Source organism: Equus asinus, chromosome 21, assembly GCF_041296235.1.
Source record: "Equus asinus isolate D_3611 breed Donkey chromosome 21, EquAss-T2T_v2, whole genome shotgun sequence".
Classification (NCBI taxonomy): domain Eukaryota; kingdom Metazoa; phylum Chordata; class Mammalia; order Perissodactyla; family Equidae; genus Equus; species Equus asinus.
The window spans coordinates 15417700-15444768 of NC_091810.1; the positions used below are offsets into that span (position 1 = coordinate 15417700).

The window sequence follows — 27069 nt, forward strand, 5'->3', positions numbered from 1 at the left end:
ACCCTAGCAAGCCTGCGATCATTCAAGGAGCACCTGCCCGTTACACGTTAGACCCACACGCCCACCTTGCCCTCCCAACCCCCGCAAGCCATCACCCTGAACAGGTCTATAACTTGAGCATCAAAATTGTCCCGATTTGATGAGATAACCTGCAACATTCATATAAAACATTCTAGTTTCACGTCATTTCCCACGGCTAACGCCCTCACGGGGCAGGGACTGCCTTTACTCCCACTTTACAAACAGCGTTAGGCCTTGGCCAGTGTTCTGGTCAGCAGGGGAGCTTGGACCTCAAGCCTGCTCTTCTAAGCCCCGCTGTTTTGCCATGTCCCGTAAGGCAAGGTCTCCTTGAGTGTTTCCATGCGTCTGTGGTCCAGCTGGCCCTTCACTTTCTGACCAAGTAAACCTATTCTTCTGGTGACCCTAGAGGGCTCTGGTGTCCCCTGAGGGCTGAAACCAGCATAACTAAAGCGACAGCAATGTCAGTGTCCTGTGAGGAAAGAACTCCCGCGCAGACCTGCAGTAACGCCTCCCCCTCTTCCAAGCCTCCAGCACCAACCCTCAGGGCAGTTCCTGCAAAGCTGCCTGCTAATGGGCAGGGGGCTGGGGCCACAGGGCTGGCAGTGGCTGACTCGCCAGTGGGCACATTCCTGAGGTGGGTCTGCCAGCCAGCCACCAGGGGCCTCCTGCCTCTCTGGCACACCCACGGCCAGGCCCCTCAGGAGGAAAGGGTCGGTGGGCTTTAAGTTAAAAGGTGAACACTGCACAAAGGCTTGCCCTGGGGTTTCTGAAAAATACCCAAAGAGCCTGAATGGAGGGGACCATCCACACAGATGGCCCCAGCCAGACGGCCACAGCAGCTCCTAATTCTCCAGAGCAGGGTCTGGAAGAAGAGCCGAAGTTGATGGAGACCAGGAAAGGGCCGCAGGACCAAGACAGAGATGTCAACAGGCTGCGGCCTTACTCTTCCGCATCCCAAAGCCCTCTCCCCATGCAGGCCTTCCTGCTTGTGCCTATCAGACCCCACACACCACACTGCTGGAGACAGAAGCATTTTATTGACCTGCTGCAGGAGGGATATTCATTCAGTGGCTCAACTGCAGATACTCCTTCCCTTCCCCCACGTCCTTGCACACAGGTGTGTGATGGGGATCCTTTTATTGCAAAAAGCTCTTCAGAGTCTCTCCAGGGACAGGACCAAGGCTTCCCTGTGGCCAAGGTAGCCCCAGCCCCTAGTGGCCTAAGGCCTTAGTCCTGGGCACCAGCTCTGAGAGTTGCTTTGTACTTTCCCGTCATCTCCTTGGGTAAAGGCACCAGGCCCGGGCAGGGTACCTGCCCTTCCACCTCACAGATGCATTCCCGTAAGCAGTACTTTCGGGGGCCAAAGTGTGCTGGGTGAGAAAGCTGCTTTTTCTCTTGCTCCTCTTTCTTGAGGGTTTCTCTGCCAAAAAGCACAGACAAGAAGGCATAAGGAACATTGCTCTGAGCCTCTGGGAAGCACGGGACTTAGCGAGTGAACCCCCACATCAGCCAGGGAGAGCTGCATCTCCGCCTCCTAACCTGCTCCTCACTGCCAAAGCCTAGCCCTTCCCTCCCCACAGGCCTCCCAGAGGAGGGAGGAGGCACAGCAGGAAGGCCTGCATGTGAGCAGTGTCAGGCCCCGTGGGGGAAGATCACTCGCCACAGGCCCACACAGCAGCGGTCAGCCTTCCGACAGCCGAGAGGCCGACAACCAGGATACAGGGGCCTGGAAAGACACTGGCCTGCTTTCGCAAAGACAGACTTTCTTGGCTTCCCTCCCTTTCCTCCTTTCATCCATGGAAAGAAAAAGGACGTGTCACAGCAGGTCCCAGGAAGAGACACCCAGCAGCTCCAAGCTGAGATTCCCAAGGACAGAGGTGGTCAGAGCCATCCCGGGCAAGCATTTCAGCAGCATCTCAGCTTCCTTCAACCCCAGGAGGGACGGACATCTTCATCCCCACTTCACAGCAAGGAAGGTACAGCTCACATAGGCTCAGTGACTTACGGTCACCTATCTGTGCGCAGCAAAGCCAGATGGAACAGACTTTATAGCCATGCTCTCCGGCTGGTGTCCGTGGCTTGCTGTCAGGGAGTCTGCCCTCTCAACACCCCTCCCAATGCACCCCTTCTCTCAAATTCTCTAGGCTGTTTGCTCCCTTCCAAGTCAATCCCAGCAACTCACTCATTCTTCCCCAAGATTTTTTTGATGTGCTCCATGATCTCCTTATTGCTCTTGGTCTCCACATCCACAAGGACCTGCTCCCCAGAATCTGGAAACAGGAAGCAAAGGGGAGAAGAAAAGCTGAAACTCGGCAGTGTGCTCCTCAGCCTCAAATGGTGGTGATTTGGGATTTGCTTTTAGTGGAGAAACTTTAACAATAAAATAAATATGCTTGTTTATATAACTCATAATGCCACCCTTCCTTTTTTCCATATTTCTTTAGACATGAGCAGACAAATCTTAAGTATGTACAAAAGCGTACTATTTTAATGGAAAGAAATTCCACATTCATGGATAGAGAGATTCAGTATCATTTAAGATGGCAGTTCTTCCCCAAACTGGTCTATAGATTCAGTGCAATCCCTATCAAAGTCCTAGCAGGTGTTTTTGTAGAAACAGACAAGCTGGGCCTAAAATTCATGCAGAAAACCAAAAATAGCCAAAACAATTTTGAACAACAAGAAAATGGGAGGATGTTCACTTTCCAATTTCAAATTTACTATAAGCTACAGTAATCAAGACAGTGTGGTACTACCAAAAGAACAGACCATAGAATATTGGAACAGAACTGAGTCCAGAATAAACACTCATATGTATGGCCAATGGATTTTCAGCAAAGATGCCAAGACAATTCAATGAGGAAAAAATAGTTTTGCCACAAATGGTGCTGGGATAACCGGATATCCACATGCAAATAAATGAATTTAGACCTTTACCTCGCCAAATTAAAAAAAAAAAAAGGAGGGGGAGCTCAAAAGGGATCAGAGACCTAAATGTAAGAGCTAAAACTTTCAGAAGAGAACAGAGAAAATCTTCATAACCTTACCTAAGCAAAGATTTTAGGATATGACATCAAAAACATGATCCATAAAAGAAAAATTTGATAAATTGAAATTCATCAAAATTCAAAACTTTTGTGCTTCAAAAGACACCAAAAGCCACAGACTGGAAGAAAATATTCATAATGCATATATCTGATACAGGATTTGTACCCTGACTATATAAAGAACTCTCACAATAAGATAATCCAATGAAAAAATAGGCAAAATATCTGAATAAACATTTAACAACCACCACCAAAAAAGGCTAATAATAAGCACATGAAAAGATACTTAATATCACTAGTCATTAAGAAAATGCAAATTAAAACCACAATGAGATACCAGAGTGGCTAAATTCCTTTTAAATGGACAATATTAAGTGCTAGTGAGGATGCAAAGTAACTGGAACTCTCCCGCATTACTGGTAAAATGCAAAATATTGCAGCCACTTTAGCCAGTGAATAAAGACACACACACACAAGGGAAAGAAAGAAAAAGATTGGGAAGGAAGAAGTAAAACTTCCTGTTTGCAGATGGAATGATTATGTGAGTGAATTTAGCAAGGTTGCAAGACACAAGGCCTACTACAAAAATCAGCTGTACTTCTAAAAAATGAAATTTTTTAAAATACCATGTACAATAGTCATAAAAGATACTCAATATTGTTCAAATGTCCATTCTCCTCAAAATGATCGATAACATAATTCCAATCAAAATCCCAGCAAGTTTTCTAGAAACTGGCAAGCAGATTTTAAAGTTAACATGGAAATACAGAGAACCTACAATAGCCAAAGTAATTTGGGAGGGAAAAAAGACAAAGTTAGATTTATACCTCCTGATCTTAAGACTTAAAAAAACCAAGACATTGTGGTGATATTAGTATAAGGAAAGACAGTGAAAGGGGTGAAGAGTTCAGAAATATTGGTCAAGTGACTTTTTTGTGTATGGTAAAATAAAACGTAAAATTCACACTTTTGACTTCTATTTTGTATTTTTTTAGGTAAGAACTTAGAGTTTAAGCTTTATTTCTGTTGATCAAACCTTCCTTTTGTTATTCTTTTATTGAGGTCATAAAGTTTATAACATTGTGAAATTTCAGGTGTACCTTATTATTTGTTGGTCACCATACATATGTGCCCCTTATGCGTATCCCCCAGCCCCCTTCCCCTCTGGTAACCACTAATCTGATCTCTTTCTCCATATGATTGTTTACCTTCCATATCTGAGTGAAATCATACAGGGTTTGTCTTTCTCTGTCTGGCTTATTTCGCTTAGCATAATACCCCCAAGGTCCATCCATGTTGTTGCAAAGGGGACAATTTTGTCTTTTTTATGGCTGAGGAGTATTCCATTGTATGTACCACATCTTCTCTATCCATTCATTGCTCGATAGGCACTTGGGTTGCTTCCACGTCTTGGCTATTGTGAATAATGCTGCAATGAACATAGGGGTGACTAAGTCTCTTTGAATTGTTGATTTCAAGCTCTTTGGATAACTACCCAGTAGTGGGATAGCTAGGTCGTACGGTATTTCTATTTTTAATTTTTTGAGAAATCTCCATACTGTTCTCCATAGTGGCTGCACCAGTTTGCATTCCCACCAGCAGTGTACGAGAGTTCCCTTTTCTCCACATCCTCTCCAACATTTATTTTTTGTGGTCTTAATATTAGCCATTCTGATGGGTGTGAGGTAATAGCTCAGTGTAGTTTTGATTTGCGTGTCCCTGCTGATTAGCAATGTTGAACACCTCATGTGCCTACTGGCCATCTGTATGTCTTCTCTGGAAAAATGTCTGTTCAGATCCTCTGCCCAGTTTTTGATTGGGTTGTTTGTTTTCTTGTTGTTGAGTTGTGTGAGTTCGTTTATGTATTCTGGAGATTAACCCTTTGTCAGATATATGATTTGTAAATATTTTCTCTCAGTTGGTGGGCTGTCTTTTCTTCTGTTCCTGGTTGCCATTGCCTTGCAGAAGCTCTTTAGTCTGAGGAAGTCCCGTTTGTTTATTTTTTCTTTTGTTTCCCTTGCCCAAGTAGACATGGTATTCAAAAAGATCCTTCCAAGACCAATGTCAAAGAGGCTACTGCCTATATTTTCTTCTAGGAGTTACATGGTTTCACATTTTATGTTCAAGTCTTTAATCCATTTTAAGTTTTCTGTATGGCAAAAGATAGTGGTCTACTTTCATTCTTTTACATGTAGCTGTCCAGTTTTCCCAGCACCATTTATTGAACAGACTTCCCTTTCTCCATTTTTGTTGAGGATTACCGTCCATAGATGTGTGGTTTATTTCTGGGCTTTCAATTCTCTTCCATTGATCTGGATGTCTCTTTCTGTACCAGTACCATGCTGTTTTGATTACTGTGGCTTTGTAGTATAGTTTGAAGTCAGGCATTGTGATGCCCTCGGCTTTGTTCTTTTTACTCAGATTGCTTTGGGTATTCAGGGTCTTTTGTTGCCCCACATGAATGAATCTTTGTTCTGTTTCCGTGAAGAATGTCACTGGGATTCTGACTGGGATTGCATTGAATCTGTAGATTGCTTTAGGTAGTACGGACATTTTAACTATGTTTATTCTTCCACTCCACGTGCATGGAATATCTTTCCATTTCTTTATGTCATCATCAATTTCTTTCAACTGTGTCTTATAGTTTTCATTGTATAGGTCTTTCACCTCCTTAGTTAAATTTATTCCTAGATATTTTATTCTTTTTGTTGCTATTCGAAATGGGATTGTATTCTTGAATTCTGTTAGTTCGTTATTATAGAAATGTCACTGATTTTTGTAAGTTGATTTTGTACCCTGCAACTTTGCTGTAGTTGTTGATTATTTCCAGTAGTCTTCCGATGGGTTCTTTAGGGTTTTCTATACATAAAATCATGTTGTCTGCAAACAGCAAGAGTTTCACTTCTTCATTGCCAATTTGAATACCCTTTATTTCTTTTTCTTGCCTAACTGCTCTGGCCAAAACCTCCAGTACTATGTTGAATAACAGTGATGAGAATGGGCACCCTTGTCTTGTTCCTGTTCTCAGAGGGATGGCTTTCAGTGTTTCCCCGTGGACTACGATGATGGCTGTGGGTTTGTCATATATGGCCCTTATTATGTTAAGGTATTTTCTGTCTATACCCATTTTATTGAGGGTTTTTATGATAAATGGATGTTGGATCTTGTCAAATGCTTTCTCTGCATCTAGGGAGATGATCATGTGGTTTTTATTCATTTTGTGAATGTGATGTAGCACACTGATTGATTTGCTGATGTTGAACCATCCCTGCATCCCTGTTATAAATCCCACTAGATCATGGTGTTTGATCCTTTTAATGTATTGCTGTATTTCGTTTGCCAATATTTTGTTGAGGAATTTTGCATCTATGGTCATCAGCGATATTGGCCTGTAATTTTCCTTCTTTTGTTGTCCTTGTCTGGCTTTGGTATCAGGGTGATGTTGGCCTCATAAAATGTGTTAGGAAGTATTCCGTCCTTTTTGACTTTTTGGAATAATTTGAGGATAGGTATTAAATCTTGGAATGTTTGGTTGCATTGTCCAGAGAAGCCATCTGGTCCTGGACTTTTATTTTTGGGGAGGTTTTCAATTACTGTTTCCATCTCTTTACTTGTGACTGGTCTATTCAGATTCTCTATTTTTTCTTGATTCAGTTTTGGAAAGTTGTATGAGTCTAAGAACTTATCCATTTCTTCTAGATTGTCCAGTTTGTTGACATATAGTTTTTCATAGTATTCTCTTATAATCCTTTGTATTTCTGTGATATCCATTGTAATTTCTCCTCTTCTATTTCTAATTTTACTTATTTAAGCCTCTTTTTTTCTTAGTGAGTCTGGCTAAGGGCTTGTCAGTTTTGCTTATCTTCTCAAAGAACCAGCTCTTTGTTTCATTGATCCTTTCTACTGAGGTTTTCATTTTTGTTTCTTTTTTGATTTTTTGTCTCTAGTTCATTTATTTCTGCGATAATTTTTAATATTTTCCTCCTTCTGACTTTGGGCTTGCTTTGTTCTTCTTTTTCTAGTTCTTTTAGGTGTAGTTTAAGATTGCTTATTTGAGATTTTTCTTGTTTTGTTAAGGTGGGCCTGTATTGCTATGCATTTCCCTCTTAGGACTGCTTTTGCTGCATCCCATATGAGTTGGTATGCTGTATTTTAGTTTTCATTTGTCTCCAGATTTTTTTTATGTCTCCTTTAATTTCTTCATTGACTATTCAGTAGCATATTTAGTCTCCACATATTTGTCACTTTCTCAACTTTTTTCTTGTAGTCGATTTCTAGTTTCATAGCATTATGGCTGGAAAAGATGCTTGACATGATTTCAATGTTCTTAAATTTATTGAGGCTTGCCTTGTTTCCCAACATATGGTCTATCCTTGAGAATGTTCTGTGTGCACATGAGAAAAATGTGTATTCTTTTGTTTTTGGATGGAGTGTTCTATATACATCTGTTAAGTCCATCTGGTCTAGTTTTTCCTTTAATTCCAGTATTTCCTTGTGGACTTGGTGTCTGGATGATCTATCCATTGATGGGGTGTTAAGGTCTCCTACTATTATTGTCTTGCTGTTAATATCTCCATTTAGGTTTGTTAACAGTTGCTTTATGTACTGTGGTGCTCCTGTGTTGGGTGCATATATAAGTGTTATGTCTTCTTGGTGGAGTGTCAGTTTCATCATTATATACTGCCTCTCTTTGTCTCTCATTTCCTGTTTTATCTTGAAGTCTACTTTGTCTGATATAAGTATGGCAACACCTGCTTTCTTTTGTTTGCCATTAGATTGAAGCATCATCTTCCATCCCTTCACTCTGAGCCTGTGTTTGTCTTTAGAGCTGAGAAGTGTTTCCTGGAGGCAGCACATTGTTGGGTCTTGTGTTTTTAATCCATCCTGTCATTCTGTGTCTTTTGATTGGAGAATTCAATCCATTTACATTTAGAGTGATTACTGAAATATGAGGGCTTAATGCTGCCATTTTATCAGTTTTCCAGTTTTCCAGTTGTTTGGTATTTCCCTTATTTCTCCTCCTGTGTATTTCAGACTGCCAATTCAGTTTGATAGTTCTCTGTGATGGTTTTCTCAGTTTCCTATTTTATCATTTGTGTCTGATTGTTTAGTGGTTACCATGAGGTTTGTATAAAAAACCTCATAAACAAGACAGACCATTTTCTGATAGCCTCTTATTTCCTTGGCCTAAGCAGATTCCATCCCCCTCCTCTTCCCCTTCTCAGTTATTGTGTTGTCACATATTATTCCGTTTTGTGTTGTAAGTTTGTGATTAAAGTGATGAGATTATAGTTATTTTCTATGTTTTATGTTTTCCTTCCCTTTATTTATTTTTTTAAAGATGGGCAGGTGAGCTAACATCTGTTACCAATCTTTTCTTTTTTTTTTTTTTTGCTTTTTCTCCCAAAATCCCACCAGTAGATAGTTGTATACTTTTAGTTGTGGGTCCTTCTAGTTGTGGCATGTGGGACGCCGCCTCCACATGGCCTGATGAGTGGTGCCATGTCCGTGCCCAGGATCCGAACTGGTGAAACCCTGGGCCGCAGAAGCAGAGCGTGCAAACTTAACCACTCGGCCACAGGGCCGGCCCCTCCCTTTACCTTTAATGTTATATTTAAATGTTTGCTAACCTGTCCTCGTAGAGAGCTGCAACTTTCTGATTTTGTCTGCCTATTTATCTCCTTGCTCAAGGCTTGGTAAACCCTATTTTTTTTTTTTTTTCTGGTGTGAGGGCCTTCTTGAGCATTTCTTGGGGGGAGGGGGATCTTGCAGCAATGAACCCCCTCAGCTTTTGTTTATCTGGGAAAGTTTTTATTCCTCCATCATACCTGAAGGATAATTTTGCTGGATAGAGTATTCTTGGCTGAAAGGTTTTATCTAGCAGAATCTTGAATATATCATTCCACTCTCTGCTAGCCTGTAAGGTTTCTGCTGAGAAATCCGCTGACAGCCTAACAGAGGTTTCTTTGTCACTGACTTTTGCCAGTTTTACTGACACTTACCTTGGAGAAAGTCTTCTTGCACTGATAAAATTAGGAGTTATTTTAGCTTCTTTTACTTGCAATCCCAGCTCCTTCCCCAGGTTTGGGAAGTTCTCAGATATTATTTCTTTGAAGCTTTCTGCTCCTTTCTCCCTTCCTTCTCCCTCTGGAAAACCTATAATCCTTATGTTGCATTTCCTAATTAAGTCAGATATTTCTTGGAGAATTTCTTCATTGCTTTTTAATCTTTGTTCTCTCTCCTTCTCCATGTGAATCATTTCTATATTTCTGTCCTCCAAGCTGCTAATTCTGTCTTCCATAACATCAGCTCTGTTATTCAAGGACTCCAGATTTTTATGCCATTCATTGAGTTTTTCATCTCCAACATTTCTGATTGGTTTTTCTTTATAGTTCCAATCCCTTTTGTGAAGAATTCCCTCTGTTCATTAATTTTGTTCCTGATTTCATTGAACTGCCTTTCTGAATGTTCTTGTAATTCATTGTTTTTTTATGATAGCTATTTTTAATTCTCTGCCATTTAGATTGTAAATTTCTGCACCTTCAGGATTGATTTCTGGGTGCTTGTCATTTTCCTTCTGCTCTTGAGTATTAATATATTTCTTCATACTGTTTGATGGCATGGACTTATGCCTTCACATAGTGGAAGTATCTGGCTGCAGATTCCACCTGCCGCTGCAGGAGGGTCGGCAAGAGCTGTGTATTCTGAGCCTGCGGAGATCCCTGGCATCTGTGTCTGTCCTTTGGAATCTATGCTGACAGGGCACATCTGTGATTGTCGACTTACTGCTGCTGCTTTACAAAATGAATGTGCATGCGCTCTGGTGGGGGTCCTTGCTCTGACCTAGCAGCCAAGCTGGTCAGTGTGCTGGACAGTGGGAGGGGTGCTTCCCTTCGTGTGTGCATCCTGGGGGCATTCTCACCCTGCCCTCACTATCTGCCCTCCTGGGGTACAGGCTTGATGAAAACACCCCTGCAATTGCCTGGCCTCCTCTGTGTGGGGCTTTTCATGGCCAGGAGGCAACTCAGAAAATGAAGGTGTTCCCACAGAGAGCCACCCCTCCCCCCTCTCTTCTCAGAGCAGCACGTGGTCCTGTACCCTGGGTCACTGCCACAGAGGGAGAGGAGATCCCCTCACCTCCTTCCACTTCCTCCCCGGGGGTCCAGCACCTCCACCTTCACACGTATAGCTGCGTAGGTCTCTCAGACGTCTACTGTGTTGTATGAATGTCCTTTTCACTGTATCTGAGGGGGGCCAGTCTAAGGGAAGAGACCACTCTACCATGATGCTGATGTCATTCTCTCTCCTTAACTATTTTAAAGTGTACAATTTGGTGGCTTTTAGTACACTTACAATGTTGTGCAACTATCACCACCATCTAGTTCCAGAACTTTCTCATCACCCCAGAGAGAAACCCTGTACTCATTAAGCAATCACTTTCTATTCCCCACACCACCCCTTCCCCAGCCCCTGACTTTGTCTCTAAATGGACTTGCCTATTCTGGACATTTCATATAAACAGTATTATACAATATGTGGCCTTTTGAATCTGCCTTTCTTCACTTAGCATAATTTTTTCAAAGTTCATCTGTGTTGTAGCATGTGTCAAACTTCCTACCTTTTTGTAGCTGAGTAATAGTCCACTGAATGAATACAGTGAATTTTGTTTATCCATTCATGGCTGATTGATTTTTTACAAAGATGCCAAGGAAATTTAATAAGGGAAAGAAGAGTCTTTCAACAAATGGTGTGGTAACAATTGAATATCGAGAATCTAAAAAAATAAAAATGACTCTCAGTCGCTATCCTCACTTAATACACAAATAAGTTAGATCATAGACTTAAATGTAAAATCTAAAACTATAAAATTTCCAAAGGAAAAAGAGGAGAAAGCCTTTGCAACCTTGGGGTAGGCAGAGATTTCTTGGACAAGACATGAAAAGCTTTAAATATAAAAGAAAACAAATGATAAGCTGCAGCTCATCAAAATTAAAACTTCTGCTTTCAAAAGGCACCATTAAGAAAATGAAAGCAAGCCACAGATTGAGAGAAAATACTCAAAATATATATATCTGACACAGGAAATTGAATCCAGAATATATAAAGAACTCAATAAGAAAACCCAATTTTTTTTAACAGACAAAAGATTCAGTCTTCACAAAAGAAATATGAATGGCCAATAAGTACATGAGAAGACAGTCACAGGGAAATGCAAATTAAAACTTCAATGAGATATACACCCATGTGAATGGCTAAAATTTAAAAGACAAGGTAGTGAGCAGAATAATGGCCCCCAAAGATGTCCCCATCCTATTCCCCCAAGAACTGTGAATATGTCACCTTATGTGGCAAAAGGGGCTCTGCAGACATGATTAAAGGACCTGAAGACAAGAAGATTCTCCTGGATAATCTAGTGTGCTCAACTTAATCACACAGTCCTTAAAATCAGAGAACCCATCAGGGCTGTGGTCAGAGGGACATGTGACTGTGGAAGAACGGCCAGGTATGCATTGCTGCTGTCAGAAGATGGAGGAACGGGCCACAAGCCAATGTGGGTGGCCCCTAAGAGCTGGAAAAGGCACGGGAATGGATTCATCCATAGAGCCTCCAGAAAGGAAGGCTCTGCTGACATTGATTTCAGCCATGCTGGGCTTCTAACATACAGAGCCGTAAGCTAAGAAATTTGTGTTGCTTTAAGCCACCAAGTTTGTGGTGATTTGTTACAAAGGAAACTAATAACAAATAACAATACCAGTCTGGATGAGGATGCGGAGCCATCAGGACAGGACTCTCTCACCCTGCTTACTGGAGGTGAAATGGCACAAGCATTTTGGAAATCTGTTTGACAGTTTTTAAGAACATTACACATCTATTCTATGACCCAGAAATCCCATCCTGAGGCATATGCCCAGAAGAACTGAGTGCCCATGTCCACAAAGAAGACTTGTGCAAGAAGGTACTGATGTGCACCTTATCTTAGCAGCCAAAAACTAGAAACGACCCTTGGCAGCCATGGAGGCCCATCACTCAAACCTCCCCTCAAGAGGCCCTCCTGTGAGAAGCAGCCAGCTGACAGCTGTTGTGTTTTGGAATCCACTGCACACCAGAGCCAAGCTCAGGCTCTCCCTGACCTAGCTCTAGGACATGGTCATTTCTGCCCGACACAGCACTAGAACCTTCCGCTCAGTTGGCCCAGACTTTCTGAGACCTGCATCACCATCTGAGGTACCTCCTTCCAGACCTGCTTCCCTTCCCTCGCCTCTCCTTTCAGAGATGTCAAACCTGTTGTGCCATCTGAAGACTCCCTGCCCACTTCTCCTCCCTCTCCCCTTAGCTCCAAGAAATCTCATACTTCTAACTCCGCCTTGGCATCTAACAAAAACCCAAATGTTCACCAACAGGTGAGTGGACAAATAAACTGCGGTATATGACAGTAATGGAATACTACTCAGCAATAAAAAAGAATAAACTACTGATACACATAACATGGATAAGTCTCAAAGACATGATGAGTAAAAGCCAGACACAAAAGAACATATACTGTGAGATTCGATTTATATCAAGTTCTGAAACAAATAAAACTAATCTATGGTGAAAGAGGCAATAGTGGTTGCCTCTGGTGGAAGCAGGAATTAACTGGAAAGCACCTCTAGAGAACTTTCTGGAGTACTAGAAATGTCCTGGGTCTTCACTGGGAAAGTCGTCAGAACTCAATCAATGCACATTAGACCCTTGCATTCATTACGGGTAAATCACACCTCAATAAAGTTAATTTTTTAAAATGCAAACACAAAATACATATACAAAATTGCCACACGCCACCACTGTCTTCACCTCCCTTGCTCTATTCTCCCTTTTTCTTCATTGCACTTACCTTCTAACATACCATCTTGTTAAGTTTCTTGTTCATTCTGTCTGCTCCTGCTAGACTATCATGGCATCTCTACAAGGGCACAGAGCTTTGTGGTGTGGCTCCCTGACATCCCAGCACCCAGAACAGTGCCCAGCTCCTAGCAGGCTCTGTACAAATCTGCTGATTGAATGAAAGAACATCATTTGTGTCCTGAGGTGTTTCCCAATCTACACTGCTTTTGACTCTCCTAACTGTGCAGGGTAGACATTCTGCCTTCACTTGAGAAATGCAGCAATGGCAAGGTTACTGGCTCACAGTCGGAATGAGAGAGTAGAGGGCTGGGCCAAAACGTCTGGTCTTCTCATTTCTAAGCACCGAGCCCAACTTAACTGAACAAACATTCACTTTAGCACCTCGAGGGGGCAGGAAAGCAGCGTGGCCATGTAAGCGCACATGGCCCAAAGAGGACACAGAGACACATACACTGTTTCAGAGAATGTGGCCAGCACTGAGAGAGACGAGCTTCGGGACACAGGGAAGGGCCACTCTAGGGGAGCAGAGAAGGCTTCCTGGGAGAGTGGTGCCCATGCTGAGTCTTGAAGGATTTAAAAACAATTAAATAAGCTAAGAAAGGTAGAAAGGGGATTTCCAGCAGAGGAACCAGCAGGAGCAAGGGCATCAGAGCATGGTGTGGCAAGGGAATTTGGAACAACTAGCCCATGCAGTGTGAGGCAGGTAAGGCATACAGGGGCAACAGGAGATGAGGCTGGGGGAAGAGAAGTCCAGATCTCAGGGGGCACTGTGCACCAGTGATGGGACCTCTGGAAGTTTCCAAGAGCTTGAATCTCAGATCACCCTGATGGCTACAGTTAAGAGGAATGGATGGAGGAAAGACAGTCCTGGCCTACAGCAGAGAGGTCCCGCACTCACCTAGGTAGAATCGCAGGAAGGGTGATGGTGTCATGTTCTTAAACATCATGATCTGCACCCAAGGGTTTTTGTATTGAATCTGAGGTATGTTGAAAAACACAAATTTCCTGAAAAAGGAAGAAATTAAACCTGTGAAATAGAGTTTTTAATGTAAAATTTTGTTTACCTGTGTGTTCTTCTAGAGAGAACGTCTAGAACTTTCATCAGATTCTCAGGGGACCTTGCCACCCAAAAGGCTTAGAAAAGCAGCTCTCAGGAATCTATTAATGAATTCTCTGAACAGAGAGTGTTGGGACTCCCGGTTTGTCACTTGAAGGAAGAGAAATCTGTATCCCTACCTCACATTGCGCACTAACCCAGAACTCGCCAAAGGAGAAGTATAAATGTAAAAACAAAACTACAAAATGTCCTAGATCCTGATGTGTGTGGTGATTACAGGGGTGTATTCATATGTGGAAGTTCATCAAGCTGTATACTTACATGCGTACACTTTATGTAGATTATACCACAATTTAAAAATGAATGAAACCATGAAAACAAACATGGGAAATATTTTTACAATCTAGGAATAGGAAAACCTTTAAAATTAGAAGGTTTAAAATACAGATAAACGTGGGGGCCAGCCCAGTGGCACAGCAGTTAAGTTCTCATGTTCTGCTTCAGCAGCCTGGGGTTCACTGGTTGGGATCCCAGGTGCAGACCTATGCACTGCTTGTCAAGCCATGCTGTGGCAGGCGTCCCACATATAAAGTGGAGGAAGATGGGCACGGATGTTAGCTCAGGGCCAGTCTTCCTCAGGAAAAAAAAAAAAAAAAGAGAATTGGCAGCAGATGTTAGCTCAGGGCTAATTTTCCTCGAAAAAAAAAAAATACAGATAAATGTGACTACATTAAAACAACAGCATGGCAAAATTTACCCAAAACAAAATCAACACTGGCCAAACCAAAAGGAAAATATTTGCAAAACATAAAACAAAATGCTACTCCCCTTGATAGAGAGTTTTACACATCAATAATAAGATGTATATTCAATAACAACAAAAGGCAAAGGCCACAAACAGGCAGAAACCCAAATGACCTGTCATCACAGGGAGATTCTCAATATCTTCCCAATAAAGTCATATAAATCAAAATGATTCTTTTTCACCTCTTAGATCACTGAAGAGTTTTTTTAAGGTTATTTATAAAAAGTTCACCCTCCATGAAAAAATACAGTACCCTGCCAGTCACTCCAGAAGCCATTCCTATGCCCATCTCAAATACAAAGCCTCCCCCTCACCACAAAGAATAACCACTGTCCCGACTTCTTAACTTTTTCCTTTTCGAGATATAACTGACACATAACATTTAATTAGTTTCAAGTGTACGATATGACAATTTGATATTTGTATATATTGTGAAATGATCACCACAATAAGTCTTGTTAACATCCATCACCTCACAGTTACAAGTCTTTTTCTTGTGATGAGAACTTTTAAGACAGCAACTTTCAAATATATAATAAGGCATTACTAAGTGCAGTCCCCATGCTGCACTGTCCTTTTGTATGCATTGTTACCTTCTTTTATTTGCAGTTTTATCATCTAACTCTGCATCCCTGAACAGTACAGTTTTATTGGGGTTTTTTTATGGAATATGTCTTTTAGGTCTCTAAATCTATAGGTTTCCCTATAACCTCTTTTCTCCCCTTGCAATTTATTGTTGAAGAAACTGGATCATTTGTGCTACAGTTTCCCAGAGTCAGGATCTTGTTGACTGCAGCCTTATAATGTAGTTTATCTATCAATATCCCCTGCCCTCTCTACTTCCTGCAAACTGACAGTTGAATCTAGAGGCTTTATCCGAGTCAGATTTGACTTTAGGGGAGGAAGACTCCTTTGTAGGTGCTGTCGTCTTCATCGAGAAGCACGCAGTATCCGGATGGCTCTCTTTTTGTGTTGCCGGCAGCCATTGGGGCCCAGTTCCTCAGGGCTTGGAAAGTGACGATATTCCAATTCTACTATCCCGTCTTCATTTATTGTTGAAATGCTTCTACAAAGACAAACTTCCCCTCATCAGTTATTTGGCTGCCCAGGGGTATATTCATGGGAAACATAAGATAAATTCTTGAGTTTTTCTCTTTATTTACCAGTTTTCAAAATAAAGACTTGGTTCCCAAGCATCCTTCCAAGGTGAGCAAAAAAAAAATAAAAATGGCAAAAGGAAGGAGTCAGGTTCTGGTACCTCTATATCTGGCAAAAAACTGGATCCTGACATAGTGTTGCTCAAACCAAAGGAAAAGTATCAATCTGAGGAGCAGGGTCTGATGCACCTGTTCTGAGTAGCACAGTTCTGTGCTTCCCGCTCCCCAATCACCTGAGCTCCTAACCATTATCAGGACTCCTAGGATTCTACAAGCCCTCCAGATCTTTCCAGTACATTATATTATGCTCGCCTTAGCAACAAAGAGTTCATGCTGCTTGCCTTCCTCATCCAGAAAGCACGGCAGGGAGAACTCTTACCATAAGCAGATAAATTAGGGAAGGGAGCTGTGGTACATTACCAGACCACCAGTGACTGGAAAATCACTGCCTCGTGATGCAACCAATTCTATGTCTGAATTTATTGAAATCTTAAAAATCTCTTCCCAATATTATACTGAATCTTCTTTCCTGTCACATCTTAATAAAACATTATAAAACTGAAATCAATAGGTCATTTGTGACTTAGGAAAACGGATTTCACTTACTTCTGAGACAGAAGCCAAACTGCAAAGAGTTGGAGTAAGTGAGCAGCATGGATGTGGGAAGAAGGAAGGGTAGTTGGTGAAGCGGGAGAGAAATGACATGCTAGTCTGAGGTAGTGACCAATCTCAGAGAATGTTTTAAAAGGCAATGGAAGCCAGTACATTTTTAGATGAATCAGAAGGAGGTGACAGGGATAGATCGAGGAGCAACAGGGGAGATGAAGAGGAATGAGGAGCACAGATGGAGAAGAAAGTGCTGACATGCAGAAGGGACCTTGTTGGGGTGGGGGGGGGGGTACATGAATGATAATATCCGAGATAAAGAGATCTGAGAAAGCCATGTGAAATGTCTTTGGCTTAGTAAGGTGTTAAATAAATTCATGGGCTGTAAGTGATCTTAGAGACATCTAAAACAACCTCCTGATAAATATATGCATTTCTTCCCCAACATTCAGGAAAAAGAGACAATTTCTTCTTCCAACTTCTAGTGGTAGGAAAATACTATCTCATGACACATTATAGGCTGTTTCTGAAGAGCTCAAAACTGTAAATGACTAGCAAATTGAGAAAAAATCTCTCGTCTTATACCTTCCATCCACCTATCCCAGTTTTATCCTCTAAGACCACAAAAATTCCAATCTCTTTTTCAAATATCCACTCCAAATACTTACTTGAGGATAATTGCAATTTTTACTTTAATAGAGGAACTCATTCAAACATATCTTTTAAAATAAAGCCTTCCATTTCACATTCTGTTACTGGAGACACATCATCTGTTCCTATCATCCATTCTTTCCCATCTGATTAGAATAGCTTTAGTCTCTCTCCCCTCCCCTCTCTTTCTCCCTCTGTGCCTCTCTCTCTTTCTCCTGCAGTCTCTCCCTCCTTTCCCTCTCCTTCTGTGTCTCTATCTTTTCCCAGCTCATTTCTTCACTTGTCTCTTCATTTCCCTCTGCTTCATTCACACGTACTCTATCATGCTTACAGTCTTAGGTGTACGTGGCTATCAATAACTGGCACATTTTCTTTCAGACATGTTGCTTTTGAACAATGTACACACCCATATTTTAGATCTCAGGACTTAGAGTTCCCTATATGATTGTATTTTTCTACTTAGATTTGAATCTCGAGTTCATGTTGTCTCTGACCCATATGTTGTGCCATCCAAAGTCATGACCATGACTCCTGATACACTTTACAATACTTTCTCCCAGGAACTACTGAGACTTCCTTCTGCTGATTTTCTTTATCCCTTGAGAGACGAGATTCTTGCATTCTACCAATATGAGACATATCAGACTCTTTTTCTCCCCCATTCCTTCTAAGCTTAAATTCCTTGTCATGAAATTAATAAAACTCAAGGAAAATACATGTTTAAAATCTTCACAAGAGTCATCTGGCCCTAGGGCAGAATCCATGTATTCCATATTAAACTATGTACCAGAAAGCCAAATCCTGGTAATCAATTTACCTTTAAAACTTTGTCAAACCTCAACTTCACATGAAAACAAGAAATTAAAGCCCAAAGTTCATGGGCCAGCCTGAGGGCATAGTGGTTAAGTTTGCACACCCTGCTTTGGCAGCCCAGGGTTCACAGGTTGGGATCCCAGGTGCAGACCTACATACCACTCATCAAGCCATGCTGTGGCGGTGTCTCACATACAAAATAGAGGAAGACTGGCACAGACGTTAGCTCAGGGCCAATCTTCCTCACACACACATACACAAAAAAAGCCCAACATTTATCCTCAGCACTTTCTGGTTCTTATCAGAATTTTGTAGTGATATTTGATATTTTCTTATCACTTATTTTCTTAACTAGAAAACTTGTTATTACATTGACTCATTCTACAAATTTCTACTGAGCATTAATATTAAGATTACTATGCTAAACTGTATATATGACAAGGCAAATTAGACACTGTTATTATTCAAATGGAGTGCTCAATTTACCAGATATGTAAGTCAATGATTACATTAGAAAAATATTATATCTATGCATTTCTCAAGAACTGCAATTACTTTTATTACACAGGATAAAGAAATGACTGATTGTTGTCTGAAGGCAGAGAAATGTCAGAAACAGTCTCAAGAAGAGACATTTTACTTGAGATCCCAGGAAAGGGCACAAGTTAGATTTTTATATTATTACAGATCTGCCATCTGGGAAGAAAGCATATCTTTGAATTGGACAGGTCATGTTGATACACAACTACTTTCCATAGCTTCAATAATGATTCTCCCACCATCGCAATAGACTATTTCACATCCTATAGACATAAGCAAACTGTCTTCACAATTCTTAAGATCTGTTGTTCTTCCTTTCCCTGTATGGATCTGTTTCCTGAGACAGTTCAAATTTACCCTAAATGAGGAAATACTGAGTTTGATATAACACAAATATGGTCCAGCTTAGGCTCTGCTCTCAAACACCCGGGGTTAAATGCTGCATCACCGCTAACTCTGACTAGTTGAGTGTTCTCTAGCAGGTATTTCATCTGAGTCTAACTTCTCATCTGTAACATAATAACAGTACCTACTTTATGTCTCCAGCAAGAACCATCCAGCATGCCCTATAAAGATACTGGAAGAAATGTTTTGAATGCCTTGCCTCCTTCTGTTTAGAGTTAAATTCAGGGTTTTCACGATCTAAAACACTACATATTTTAATTCTTTTCTTTTTTATTTTCTCAGTAAATTATCAGTTTGTTGAGGGCAGAAAAAATAAAAATTTAAAGATAAAAAAGCTATAGAAGTGAGGAAACATTTCCTTAAGAATATAAATTGGGGGGCCGGCCCAGTGGCACAGTGGTTAAGTTCGCATGTTCTGCTTCAGCGGCCCAGGGTTCACTGGTTCGGATCCCGGGCGCGGACATGGCACTGCTTGGCAAAAGCCATGCTGTGGTAGGCATCCCACGTATAAAATAGAGGAAAATGCACATGGATGTTAGCTCAGGGCCAGTCTTCTTCAGCAAAAAGAGGAGGATTGGCAGCAGTTAGCTCAGAGTTAATCTTCCTCAAAAGAATAAATAAAAGAATATAAATTGGGGGCTGGCCCCGTGGCCGAGTGGTTAAGTTCGCGCGCTCCGCTGCAGGCGGCCCAGTGTTTCGTTGGTTCGAATCCTGGGCGCGGACATGGCACTGCTCATCAAACCACGCTGAGGCAGCGTCCCACATGCCACAACTAGAAGGACCCACAACGAAGAATATACAACTATGTACCGGGGGGCTTTGGGGAGAAAAAGGAAAAAAAATAAAATCTTTAAAAAAAAAAAAAAAGAATATAAATTGGTTTAACTTCTTTGTAGGTCAATTTGGAACTAGCAAAATTTTAAAAGCATAGATCTTAGGGCCAGCCCCATAGCTGAGTGGTGTAAGTTCGTGCGCTCAGCTTCAGTGGCCCAGGGTTTCACCAGTTCAGATCCTGGGCACGGACATGACACCACTCATCAAGCCATGTTGAGGTGGTGTCCCACATAGCACAGCCAGAAGAACCCACAACTAGAATATACAGCCATGTACTGGGGGGTCTTTGGGGAGAAGAAGAAGAAAAAAAAAGATTGGCAACAGACGTTAGCTCAGGTGCCAATCTTAAAAAAAATAAAAACAAAAGCATGTATCTTGACTCAGTGATTTTGCTTCTGCTTTTAGATATGTTCACATTTGAACGCAAAGGTGTGTGAGGTTCACTGCAGCAGTATTTGTTACAGCAAAGGACAGAAATGACTCACACGTCCCTCACTAGAGGACACCACTGGATGTCTGGATCCCTTTCCACTCGCTCTCCGTCCTGAATGGCTAACCTATATGGACTAAGAAATGAGCTTCCTTGCCCCCTGGCTTCATGTTGCATTGGGCCAATGGGAAGCATAGGCAAAAGACTAGGAGGGAGGTAGTCAAGGTATTTATTTCCCTGGCTTAGCCCCTGCCTGAGTCCCAGCCCTGTGGGCTCCTGTCAGGCAGCCTGTCTGTCTGCAGGTTCCAATAATCATTCTCCCCCTCACTCCTGCAAGCCCAGACCTGGGGTCTTGCACTGCTCCTTGTGGCTTCTTGCCCACACCTCTGTAAATAGTTCCTTAATTAAAGGCTCCTCAAATGATCTGAATTTAAATGCACCCTCTGCTTCCTGCTGCATACACCAGACGACAGAAGGTGCAAGTGGTACATGGGACAGAAACATAGTCACCTGGCTTGACCAACTTCCCAGCTGTATGACCCAGGGCAAGTTACTGCTCTGTGCCTGTGTTTATGCCAAGATGATTATGATGCAGAACCACCACTCCAGATGGGAGCTTGTAGTCTATTTTCAAGAAGATGAAATTGATAAATCAACAGAAAGCCTGACTGTGTGACCATTTATTTGGGGAGACTTCCATAATTGAAAGAAACAAAAGCAGATGAAATCTATCTGCAGTTGAAACAAAACAAAAGCCACGATAATTATTAACTCTAGAGAAAACAAAAAGCTTTGCAAAAACAAAAAAGGAAAAGCAGTCACAGTACTCTATTTGGCTCAACTGCGTACAGTGTTTTAAAAGTCACATTTAAACAGTGAATATTGTTCTATCCAAAATTCTGAAAGGACTGTATTGGGAGAATGGCGGGTGCAGTGCTATGCACGTGTTGGGGGCCGGGGAATGGCCATGGTGGGCAAAAAGCCAGATGCTCATTTTCCATAGTGGCAAGTCAACAGATAATGCCTAAAGCTAAACAAGTAAGAAGCAGCTCTCTAAGGATGGAATTTAACTATAGGGAGGTAACACTAATTAAATGGTTAGTGTGGAAAGTTGTTGCCTCTGGGGGAGGAAGCGGAGTTAGGGTACTTCTAGAAGCCTCGCAGGCCACAACAGCACACAGGGCTTGAAGCTCAAAGGCTGAGTTTACCTTCCTGGGCTTAGGACACTTCCGCTCAACTCCCACCCCACAGCAGAGTATCCCAGAACTCCGTGCAAACAAACCAGGGCATATCCATGCAGGACTTTCCCACACCTAAAACTATTAGGACAAAAATTCAACAGGGACTTTTAAATGGTTCTTGCTGAAGCATGGGAGGAAAGTCAGTAACTGTGGAAACTTTAGTTGAGCACCTGCTGTATGTGAAAGGCACTTCACTAGGCACTTTATACTCGAATCCTCAGTGACCCTGAAAGGTAGGGTTTTATGACTAAGGAAGCTGAGGTCAAAAAAGCTAAGTAACACACAACTAGGAGCACAACTAGTAAGTGAAAGAACCAGGGCCGTGATCAGCATCTGGACTTCTTCCACAGATAGGGCTCTGTGACTATCAAATTACCAAATTCACCTAGATCCTGGGGCTCAGGGCTGCACACACAGGAAGAACTCAATAAACGCTAACAGTTGTCACTGCTGTCACTGCATCTTAAAGGCAAGAGCGCCTGGCAGAGGTCAACAGAGACTTAGCCCTCAGATACTGAACAAAGCAGCTCCCAACATACCCGGCAGACACCCCAAGACGATGGCTAGCCCAGGGCTGTAGCACTGGCCACTGGCACTTGGAGCAAGGTCCAGGTGGGGACAGCTGAACTGCTGAGGGCACAGGAACAAGCAAAGGCCTGGGGGCTAGAAAAAGCAAGTCAGGCAGAGGCGCGAAATCACAAAGGGCACAGGCGGGACAGGCAAGGCCTTATCACTAGGAACAAGGAAACACAGAATGGCTGTTTGGATCCTGTTTACCTAAAAGGTATTAAAATACTTGAGTATAGTGCCTACAGGCTTATTCTGATTGACTGACCATGTGAAAACCAGACATCTACATAAAAATCTAAATTTCTGGCTGCAGGACAAATCAGAAATGCTCCACACAGCCCACATGGAGCTAAGCTGGAGCCAGGCAGCTAATGACCCCTTGACACAGGGCACACTTTCCAGTTCACAGGTCCATCCAGGTCGCCTCCCTGCTTCGGGCATGGCCTGGCCTCTGCCCTGACTCCTAGTGTGGACGGATGGATGCACACTGGGTTATGAGGCAGCATCCGGGCGCCCATTCACGTGTGACACCCAGTCTTCCAGGAAGCCCTCATCCCAGCTCAAGCAGGTCCAAGTTCTCCAGTCACCAGGGGACAGCAAATGACTAGGAGGCGCGGTGCAGTCAAGGCCCCTCACAGGGAGGGGCCCTCCCCAGGGAGATGCTCTCCCAGACCGTGCTGATCCATCCCACACCCAACCCTGAAGCTTCTGAAGGACGGGACCTTTTCCTTGGTCCCTGCAGAATTCCCGGCACGCCGCACGTGGCCTAGCATTCAGCAGGCACTCGACAAATTTATACTGAACACCAGCAAAGCCCCAAGCACTGCTGTTGCCTTAAGGTTCAATCCAAACCTTTCACTCGCCAGCTTCGGCTCAGTGAGTCTCTGCTCCAGGCTGAAAACAGCATTATGGAGTCTGGGGCGGTGGGGGTGGCGGAGGAGCCCGCTGACCCGATCACGACGGTGAGGAGCCCTGCAAAAGAAGCCCTTCCAGGGGCCGGCCCGCGGAGCGGTTAAGTTCGCGCGCCCCGCTTCGCAGCCCGGGTTCGCAGGTTCGGGGGTTCGGATCCGCGGCGCAGACCTAGCACCGCTCATCAAGCCACGCCAACAAGTAGAGGAAGATGGGCATGGGTGTTAGCTCAGGGCCAATCTTCCTCAAAAAAAAAAAAAAGAGAGAGAAGCACTTTCCGAGCTACCACTCGCTCGCTCGATAGCTGTGGTACCTGGGGAAGCAAGTTAACTTAACCTCGCACCTTTTCCCCCTCCCTAGAGTGGGGACAGCAATGGTTTCCGTAAAGATCAAACGAGACCCGCGCCAGAGGCATCCAGAACCGTGCTGGACGTGCAGGGCCGGCTCGGGAAGCGCCAGCGCCCGCGACGCCTCTCACCGCGTCCCCACACGGGCCCTGCGACAAGCATCATCCCGGTCGGGACGCCGAGGAGGAGCAACTCGCCCAAACCAGCACACAAAACCGGCGGGCTGAGAGCAGGGCCCACCCGGCGCCGTCGCCCCTGAGCACGCCCGCCCGCCGGCGCCGGGTGGGAAGGAGGCTGCGGCCGCCCCGCGCCAGCCCTGCCGCCCGGAGGGAAGCCTCGTCCTCCGCGTCCCCCGTCACGCCTGCAGCCGGCAAGCCTGGCCCTGCCGTCCTCTTCTCGCTGTGGGCCCGGAGCAATCTGCTCCTGTCTGCTCATCCGCAGAATGGGGCGACGGCCGCAGGCTCAGGGGGCCGCTCCAGTCTCCCCGGGACTAGCGCGCCACCACGGCCGTCGGCGTCGCAAGGCTCGGACTGACCTGGCGCCCTCGCCCAGCTCCCCGTGCGTGTTGTAGTTCACCGTCATAACCTTCACTGAGTCCTTGAACACCACGTCCCCCTGGCCCAGGTACTGCAGCGTGCGGCGGATAGGGAAGCGGCCCTTCATGGGCATGGCTGCGGCGGGCAGGGCGGGCCGCGGCCCGAGCAGCGAAGAGACCAGGCCAGCCGCCGCTGCCGCGCTAGCAGACCTCGCGCGGCCGCTTCTCTGCGTGGGTTTCCACTTCCCGCGCAGACTCACAGGAGCCGTCTCCCGGCGGGCAGCGCACGCCGCGGGGCAGCCTGGGAGTTGTAGTCCTGGCTGGCGGAGCATTGTTGTTGGGGGTGCGGGTATGTACTCCTTGCTTTTGGAACGCCCTCCTCCTGGGACGTTTAGATTTTCATGCTTTGTAACTTAGTACCCGCCTCGCCGCCAGGGAAAATATTTTTAAATAGACTCTAACTCAATCATTCTGACAACAAAAACTACACTAAGAAATAAATCAAGAGAGCTGAGTTGGGATACTAAGTCGGCTAGTAACTTGCTATTGCACCTCAAATAAATCAGTTTTTCTCTCTCAACTTCTCCAGTTTCAAAATGAAGGACTCAGACTGCGCTATTTATTTATTTATTTATTTATTTATTTATTTATTTTTGAGGAAGATCAGTCCTGAGCTAACATCTGCACCAATCCTCCGCTTTTTGCTGAGGAAGACTGGCCCTGAGCTAACATCCATGCCCATCTTCCTCTACTTTATATGTGGGATGCCTGCTACAGCATGGCATGCCAAGCAGTGCCATGTCCCCAGCAGGATCAGAATCAGCCAACCCGGGGCCACCAAGCAGAACTTGCGAACTTAACCGCTGCCCCACCAGGCCAGCCCCCAGACTGCGCAATTTTTAACACTGACTTTAAAAAAAAAAAAAATGATTTGCAAAAGGAAAAAGAAAAGTTTGGGATTTACTCCTTCCTAGTTCAGGCACTTAGCTTTGGACCTCGATGTTTCCATAAGCAAAAGTGAATGAGATGCAGTTCTAAAGTACTCTTGTTGATCTGAGAACGTTTTTATTTCTCCTTCACTTTTCAAGAATAATCTTGCCAGATATAGAACTCTAGGTTGGTGGAGGATTTTCTTTTAACACTTTCAATTTTTCACTCCACCCTCTTCTTGCATGGTTTCTGACCAGTAGTCAGTTATAATTCTTATATTTGTTTCTCTATAGGTAAGAGAGTTTTTTTTCTTCTGGCTTCTTGCAAGATTTTCTCTTTGTCTTTGGTTTATGGAGTTTGAATAAGATATCCCTAGGTGTAGATTTTTGGTATTTATCCTGCTTGGTGTTTTCAGAGCTTCCTGGATCTGCGGTTTGGTGACTGTCATTAATTTTGGAACGTTCTCGGCCATTACTTCAAATATTTCTTCTTCATTCTTTTTTTTTTTTCCTCCTTCTGGTATTCCAATTACATATACTTTACATTTTTTGAAATTGTCCCATAGTTCTTGGATGTTCTATTCTTTTTTTTTAATTCTTTCTTCCCTTTGCACTTCAATGGGAAAGTTTCTATTGACCTATCTCCAAGCTCATTGATTTCCTCAGCTGTATCCAGTTTACTGATGAGCCCACCAAGGCATTCTTTATTTGTTACAGTGTGGAGTTTTTTTATCTATTTTTTTTTTTTTTTTTTTTTTTTACTATTTCTTAGAGGTTCTTTATCTCACCTTGCATTACCCATCTATTCTCGAATATTATTTACTTCTACCATTGGCTTCCTTAACATATTAATCAGTTATTTTAAATTTCCCATCTGATAATTCCAACATTTGTGTCAAATCTGAGTCTGGTTCTGATGCGTGCTTTGTCTCATCAGACTGTTTTTTTCTTGCCTTTTAGCATGCTTATAATTTTTTGTTGAAGGTCAAACAATAATCAGGTGTGTTGGATAATAGGAACTGAGGTAAATAAGCCTCTAGTATAAGGATTTATGCTAATCTGGCTAGGAGTCGAGCTGTGTGTAAAGTTTGCTATAGCTGTAGGTGCCAGAGGCTTCAAATTCCTTTACTCTTTGTTTCGTTCTCTCCTGACTTTGAGCTTCCCTAGATATTCCTTCTCAGAGAGTCTATATTTTGTAGCTCTTTCATCCATAACCCACTGTTGTACTGGGCCCTGATAGTGTGGTGGTATGGTGTGGGAGAGGGGAAGCATTTTATAATGTTATGATGAAATTTCAGTATTTTAGTGGGCCTGTGTCCCTGGGCTGTGACCTTCGTAAGTGTTTCTCAATCCTCTTCTGTGATGTTGTGATATAATAAGAAATATACATTTGGTTTTTGTTCCTGGCTGCTGGCCAGAGCAGCCTTCTGGGTTAGTGAACACATCAAGGTGCTGGGAGAATGCTGTGCCCAGAGGTGGCATGGAAGCCCTGCACCCCTTCCCCCATACCTTGCCCTATGCATCTCTTCTTCTGGCTGTTCCTAAGTTGTATTCTTTTACAATAAATCAATAATCCAGTAAGCTGTTTTCCTGAGTTCTATGAACTGTTATAGCAAATTATCAATCCTAAGAAAAGGGTTATGGGAACCCTCAATTTATAGCCAGTCAGTCAGCAGTACCAGAGACCCGCTGTTGTGACTGGCATCTGAAGAGGGGGCAGTCTTTGGGATTGAGCCCTTAATGTGTGGGACCTGATGCTCACTCCAGGGATGCTGTCAGAATTGAACTGAATTGCAGGACACTCAGCTGGCGTTGAAGAATTGGTTGGTGTGGGGGAAAAAATCCACACATTTAGTGTCAGATGTGTGTGAGTAGTGGAGTGTATAGAAAAACAAGTTTTCTTTTACCCTCCCCCACACTTCGATGAGACAGGAAGGCTAGAGGGGGCTGGAGTGGGAGAAATGCCCTTCTCCCAGGTGGTATTAGACTCTCGTGAGGTCTTTTCCCCTGGGAAACAGGCCTCTGTTACAGAGAATGACCCAAGTTTATTCTACAACGATTACTCTTCTCCTTCCCCTGCCACAGGCCATCAGGGGATGTTTCTCAGCTCTGAGCTGTGAAAACCAGGTGGGGTTCCTGGAGCAAAAACCCATGAAAGTGTGTGGTCTTCCTTGGGTTGTGGCCCCCGGGAGTTTCTCACACTTGTGCTAGTCCAAACAGCCTCCAGGAATTCATCAGAAGTGTTCCTACCAGCTGTGGCTCCAGGCCTTCTGCTCCTGGTAAGCAG

At 43.5% G+C, this 27069-nt stretch overlaps 1 protein-coding gene across 3 annotated transcripts; it reads right to left on the bottom strand.

Annotated features, from left to right (window-relative positions):
• Positions 1 to 1039: 1039 nt before the first annotated feature.
• Positions 1040 to 24151, bottom strand: MRPS25 (mitochondrial ribosomal protein S25). Of its 3 annotated transcripts, XM_014838437.3 has the most exons (6): positions 23854 to 24132; positions 22915 to 23048; positions 22032 to 22155; positions 13852 to 13958; positions 2204 to 2291; positions 1040 to 1441 (listed from the first exon to the last, which is right to left on the bottom strand). In XM_014838437.3, the coding sequence occupies exons 1-6, from the start codon at positions 23985 to 23987 to the stop codon at positions 1249 to 1251; spliced, it is 780 nt and encodes a 259-aa protein (XP_014693923.1). In that variant the 5' UTR covers positions 23988 to 24132; the 3' UTR covers positions 1040 to 1248. The 3 variants fall into 3 exon arrangements, with proteins under 3 accessions (XP_014693923.1, XP_014693924.1, XP_044611073.1); XM_044755138.2 differs by lacking the exon at positions 1040 to 1441 and having other exon boundaries at positions 2204 to 13098; positions 23854 to 24135; XM_014838438.3 differs by lacking the exons at positions 22032 to 22155; positions 22915 to 23048 and having other exon boundaries at positions 23854 to 24151.
• Positions 24152 to 27069: the final 2918 nt, after the last annotated feature.